At 39.9% G+C, this 6,000-nt stretch overlaps 1 protein-coding gene across 1 annotated transcript; it reads right to left on the minus strand.

The window, feature by feature from the left end:
- Positions 1–3,365: 3,365 nt before the first annotated feature.
- Positions 3,366–4,145, minus strand: LOC122658995 (GATA transcription factor 18-like). The gene is made up of 2 exons (XM_043854162.1): positions 3,738–4,145; positions 3,366–3,653 (listed from the first exon to the last, which is right to left on the minus strand). Exons 1-2 carry the CDS (start codon positions 4,143–4,145, stop codon positions 3,366–3,368), a joined length of 696 nt encoding a protein of 231 aa, XP_043710097.1.
- Positions 4,146–6,000: the final 1,855 nt, after the last annotated feature.

Below are 6,000 nucleotides of genomic sequence, written 5' to 3' on the forward strand. Positions count from 1 at the left end.
ATATCCAGCCACTACATTTTTGGCTATATTACCATACTTTGTTACGTTAGGTTTACATATTCCTTCAAGAAAATTAATGTTTTCTGTCGTTTATCCCTTGTAATAGCCACTGCGGTTATTGGTTTCTGCAGGTCTTGGTTTTCTTCACTAGCCCAAGAAAGAGAAGCAAAATGAGAGATATATGGTACGGGGACAGGGTTCTTTCTTATTGAAGAGGAGAAGTGGACAGTTGACATCTATTAATTTTGGATTCATTATTTCTTATGAGAAAATAAATAGATTTTGTCAGATGGGGCTTCTAAGTTCTAACTAGTCAACTGACTTAAGTGGTTGGATCTACCAAAAAAAAAAAAAAACCTTAAGTGGTTGGAGGGACTGATGGGACATAACTTCTACAATTGTTTATTTTGATTTGGGAAATGTTCTCTGTGGCCTGTGGGTGGGTTGGCGGGTGGTGTGGGGGCGAAATGTCCCTTAGGTGCCACAGTATACGTTCTCATTGGCTGCCGTGTGCATGTGACTTTTATACTCCCCTTTTTAAATTTGTTATGATTTATTTGAATGCATTCACTAAGGCAAAAGTTTTTCATTACCCAATATCCTCCATCTATGATGAATTGATCGCTATGATTGGACTCCTAAAACAGTAAATCTCATTATTAATTTCCACCTCTAATGATGAAGGTTTAAATTACCTTTCCTGGCCTGGGTGAAGGAAAACTGGATCCTTTAAACTATGTTATCGAAACATATATTATACTTTGGTTTCTATTAAAAAAAAGCAGAGCACCCATCATCACTTGATCAATAGCGACCCATTGGTCTAACAGAACTTTATGCGCAAAATTATATCAAGGTTGAGGTGACTAAAATGAAACAACTAAAACAACAAATTTTTATGCATGTTTAAAACGTCGAAGAATTGTTTTAGGGTATGGCGTAAAGTGATGAATTACATAGGCAAGGTGGAACCTTTAGTGAAATACCTAATTGGCAATGTCCTCATTATTTTCTAGTAGTTCGCGTGACCATGAGAGAGACTATCCTTTCTATTGCTTGCACTTGCTTTTCACTCTTAAGATAACACTCTCTCTTCTATAAAACGAAGCAAAGCACATGGCACTGAAGTGAAGAAAGCTCAGTAAACTTTATCGAACACGATGCAGGACATAGCATAAATGAGATTGCTGATCATATCAAACAACAAATTTATATGACCTTTTTTTATGCTTTTAGGTGACTCACCTAGCAAAGAAAATGTTTAATAAAAGAATCAAGTCCATGAGCGGAGAAGAAAGTCCTTCCACCCCAATTATTAGTAAGGTTGCGCCAGAATTTGGCTTGCCTTGTATTGACGCTAACATGCACTATGGAATTGTTTGGTTGTCTAAGGCCATTGTTTGTTAAATTTATCGATCCAACATTAGGTGATGGGAATAGAATGGAAGGTCAAAGTCTTTCTATTTTTTTCACTCCCATTCAATCAAAGAAAAACCATTGAATTAGAATGAAGTATTTTGAACTATCTTCACATTTAATCAAGTACTGCATAACCTCCAAATAACTAGTATAGCTATCGAGAGTGCCTCACTAATCAATCACTTTCTCTCTACCAATGAGCTTTAAAGTGACTTGCCCTTTGTCGATAACACTTGAATATTGAGAGTTACCCATGAAGATCTTGTCATCATAATTACTAATGGAGTAAGTAGTGAATAAATTTCGGTCTCTGCATATGTGTCTTGTAGCACCGGTATCTATCACCCAATCCACAAGAATGGCAACTTGATTGCCCTCCTATAGGGTAGAGGAAGTCGAACTAATTGTACATACCTAACCGTCTATCTTTCTGTACATTGACATATACTTCTTTGTTAAGGTTTTCAAAGTCCATGTGGGAGCACACAAACCATACACATGAAAAAAAGGAAAGACTCAGGCCCATTAGAACCAAGAGAGTGAAGAAATCATTGTCATGCGGGAATCACCCAGTGATTGAGGAGAATCGAACCCAAGATCTCTGCTTTCTTAGGCATGGTTCCTTGGCAACTGAACCCTTGAAGTTAATGATTTGATGTTGCATGTGATGTCCAAGGTGGGTCTGACATAAATGGCAGTGTGAGTTGGGCCGAAGTTTTGAAAACCCAGGCCCAGTCCAAGGTCCTCAGTGCTCAGCCCAAGTCCAGCCTTAGGTTGGGCTGAGATATTTCAACCCAAGCCCAGCCCTACCGGACTCAGGGCGAGCTGGGCTTAACCCTATTTGATTAGCCCAATAATAACTAAACTTTTCTTTGGGTAAATTACACATCACTCCCTGATTTTCAAACGAAACTCAAATCGCCCCCTGGATTTTGAAAAAAACTCAAATCACCCTTCTACAGTAACAGTATTAGTCTGCCCTTAGTTATTGGTGTGAAAGGACTATTTTACCCTTATACTAAAACATTAGAATTAAATTTACGATACTACTGTTCAAAATCTATGTTTAGATGTCAAGGGTAGTGGAGGAATTTAAATTTATTTAACTGACTGACATCATCACTTAACAGCATAAAACTATCGATAGGGACTAATTTGTCATATTGGAATCTAAATCAAGGGGTGATCTGAGTTTTGTTTGAAAACCAGGAGGTGAAGTGTAATTTGTCCCTTTTTTTTGGATAAATATCACCTTCCATTATTATACGGATAATGCATTAATTATCCAAAATTTTGTGTAAATACATATAGAACCGGGCTGAGTCGAGATGGGCTAAACCCAAGATATCAGCCCAAGCCCAGCCCAACCCTAATCTGGGGCCTAGAAGTCTCAACCCTGACTCACCCGGCTGGCTGAAAAGTCCAGACCAATCCCTGCTGAGGGAAAAATAACGGCCGCACCCCTGGTCATTTCCAGGGTTTCAGGAGGGTGCGGCGGTCATTTTGGGTATCCTGTGTTACAGGGTAAGGGCGGCGTGCGCTGAGCAGCCGGGTGGCGTTGTGTTTCCCAATTTTGTAATAGTAATCTCATTTTCCTTCTTTTCTTTTTCGTCGTTTCTTCTTGTTTTTTTCGTTAGATTTTATCGGTACACACAGATTGAATTTTAACTTCTCCTTCTGCTTTACAGTATGGAGGAGCAAGCATTGGGATCCATGAACTGATTGCTACAAGTAATTAACCAAGAAACAAGTGAAAGCAGATTACCTTCCAAGTTAAGAGACTAGAGAGTTATCCTTTCTGACTTCATGAACAGTTTAATTGACTTAACTTCTCCGAGAAATAACAAGAGCCAAGCAAAAATTACACAGATTACTAAAGAAGGTGGAAAAAACAAAAAGTAATAATAGAGGTTCAAGACCGACCGACATCACAGAATTGTTGCAATTTAATTCCAATCATGAACGAGGCTAGGCCTGTTGTTAAGACGCCAAGAGAGGAAAGGAATGCCGGTGGTACTTGAATCTTGATCTTCATCTTCGATAAACCTGAATTCATTCCCCATTGTAGCCGGTGACATGGAATCCATCTTCTGGCCGTGACCCCACGACTGGTGAGGGTGGTGTTGACCATAATATTGCGACTCCATCATCCCCGCCCCGCCGGTGTTGGTGGCTGTTGTGGTTGCTCTCCTCTCTTCTTTCTTGTAACGGATTCCACATGCATTGCATAGCGACTATAAATAAAATCAAATCAACATTAAAAACTAGCCGTTAAGAAGAGGATGACCAAGAAACTAAAAGTCTCGAATAATAAATACCTTGGGACCTCTGGGTCCGTTTCTCCATAGAGGAGTAGAAGTAGTATCGCAGTTAGCACATCTTCGAGCAAAGAGAGGATCTCCATTCAAGTTGTTGAGTATACTTCCACTATTGCCACTGCTTGAATGGCTGTTCTTGTGGCTGGTTGATGTTGATGAGTGAGACTTTTTGGTCTGGAAAATATCCCAACATAGATTAGACATGTATGAGCCAGAACGTCTATGATTGGCCATGGACTTGTCTTTGGTTTGACGAGTAGATGGAGTACCCAAAGAAAGAGTGCAATCGACAGAAGATGAAGGTGATGGTATGGTGTATGAGAAGCAATTCTCTTGAGTATGGAAAAGCCCACATGAACATTGAGCCATGGTAGTATTACTACTACGAGAGCTGTTGCATCTATGCATCTCTCTCTCTCTCTCTCTCTCTCTCTCTCTCTCTATTGGAGGAAGTGAGAGAAGAGAAGAAGTAATCAAAATAAAGATAAGGAGGAAGAGAGGTAAAGAAAGAAATATAATCTCTGAGGGTTTTGCAGTTAAGGAATAGTGGTGGTGGTATAAGCAGGATGATGACAGTGACAGGGAGATCAAAAATAGTAATCTAATGTTTGGTAAAGAAGGAAAATAGAGAAGTGTTTTGTCTCTTAGCTTTAAAAGCTAAATATAAATGATGGTGAAATACCAGTCAACACATCCAGACCACGTGGTCCTCACTGGTGATCAGATCAGTGAGAGGAGGGGAATCAGTTTGGATGAAATGAGTTGGTCTTCCGTCTTCCCTTGCTCTTGCTCGTGCTCTTGCTCTTGCTCTTGATTGCCTTGATTGCCAGTTACAAGAGCCAGAGTAGTCTCACTTAATTGAACACTGAAAACACAATATATATAGTTTGTTGCTTGTAGAGTTGTAGTTCTTCTCCCAGTATATATACACACACAAAGAATCTTAAATCTTGTGTAGCTCTCTACTAGAGAAAGAAAGAAAGAGAGAGAGAGAGAGAGAGAGAGAGGCGCAGGAAACAAAGCAAATGGGAGGAGAGAGGCCAGAGAGGCAGATGGGTTGGTCATTGGGTAGTCAAAAGAGCCCACGTGACTCGGGGGATGAAGATGGGGGAAGGAACAGTCTTCCAGGGATCTCTGACTTCTCCGATCACGAGGAGGAAGATCGAGTGTGAAGACTCTCTTTTCTCTCTCTTCTCTCTCTTCTCTCTATATCAGGTATCTCTGCCCACTGTCTGTCATCATCCTCCCAAGGAAAAGGAAAAGGAAAAGGGGAAATCTCTGCATCCATCTCTATGTATCATGTATGTGTGCATCTCTGCATGTCTCTCCTCTCTCATCATCTCCACGTCAACGTCTCTATCTCTTGTTCTCACAAGATTTCATAGCAGAGGAAAGGAAAAGGTACAAATTAATCACGTGAGGCAGGGGGATCTCATATTCTCATGGGTTTTGGTCATCTGGTCATGATCAGTACCTGAGGAGGCCACCTGCTGCTACAATCTCTACTACGTAAGTCCCGTCACTCACAAGCTTTAGCTCAAGATCCGCTTATCTAAGCTTTTTTGATAAGAAAGCGTATAGAGAACAACACAGACAGAAAAGAAAAAGGGTTTTACCATTTTAAAGTAGCCGCTCCAGTCTGTCAAGACCCATGACCATCAGATACGATACACCGCAATCATCATTCCAACATTACCATATTATTAGCGTATCCTTATTGAGTCAAAGATGTCATTGAGAAGTGAAAACCCGAAACGAATCCAAACATTTCTAGCTTTACTTTCTCTCTCTTACATAGATCTGATTTGATTAGATGAAGAAAAGATTCAAAAACATTTTGAAAAAAGAATCAGATCTTCTAGAGATTAACGCCGGTCGTTGGACAACCTGAGTACTACTACCGCTTTCCAAAAGATGCTCTCTCTCTATTTCTCTCTCTTTCTCTCTCTCTCTTACTCTGAACAAACGACGATCGACCCGAGGACGAGACAAGCATGACAGACAAACCCCTCACGATCAAATACGAATATATTTATATGGGAATGATGATGATAACTCGTGCGGTGTGTCTTACAAAAATCATTTCTGTTCATCTAATCAATTTATATAATCCATTCTTGTTCTGTGTTCTGTGTTCTGTGTTCTATTTATATGAACCTACTACTTATATTGTACTTAAATTCCACTCACCGCTTTGTAATCTTTTTAAATCCATGGAAATCGCTTAATCGATCCATATACTCTTAGAAGTGCTCTAATAAGG

Source organism: Telopea speciosissima, chromosome 4 (assembly GCF_018873765.1).
Source record: "Telopea speciosissima isolate NSW1024214 ecotype Mountain lineage chromosome 4, Tspe_v1, whole genome shotgun sequence".
Taxonomy (NCBI): Eukaryota; Viridiplantae; Streptophyta; class Magnoliopsida; order Proteales; family Proteaceae; genus Telopea; species Telopea speciosissima.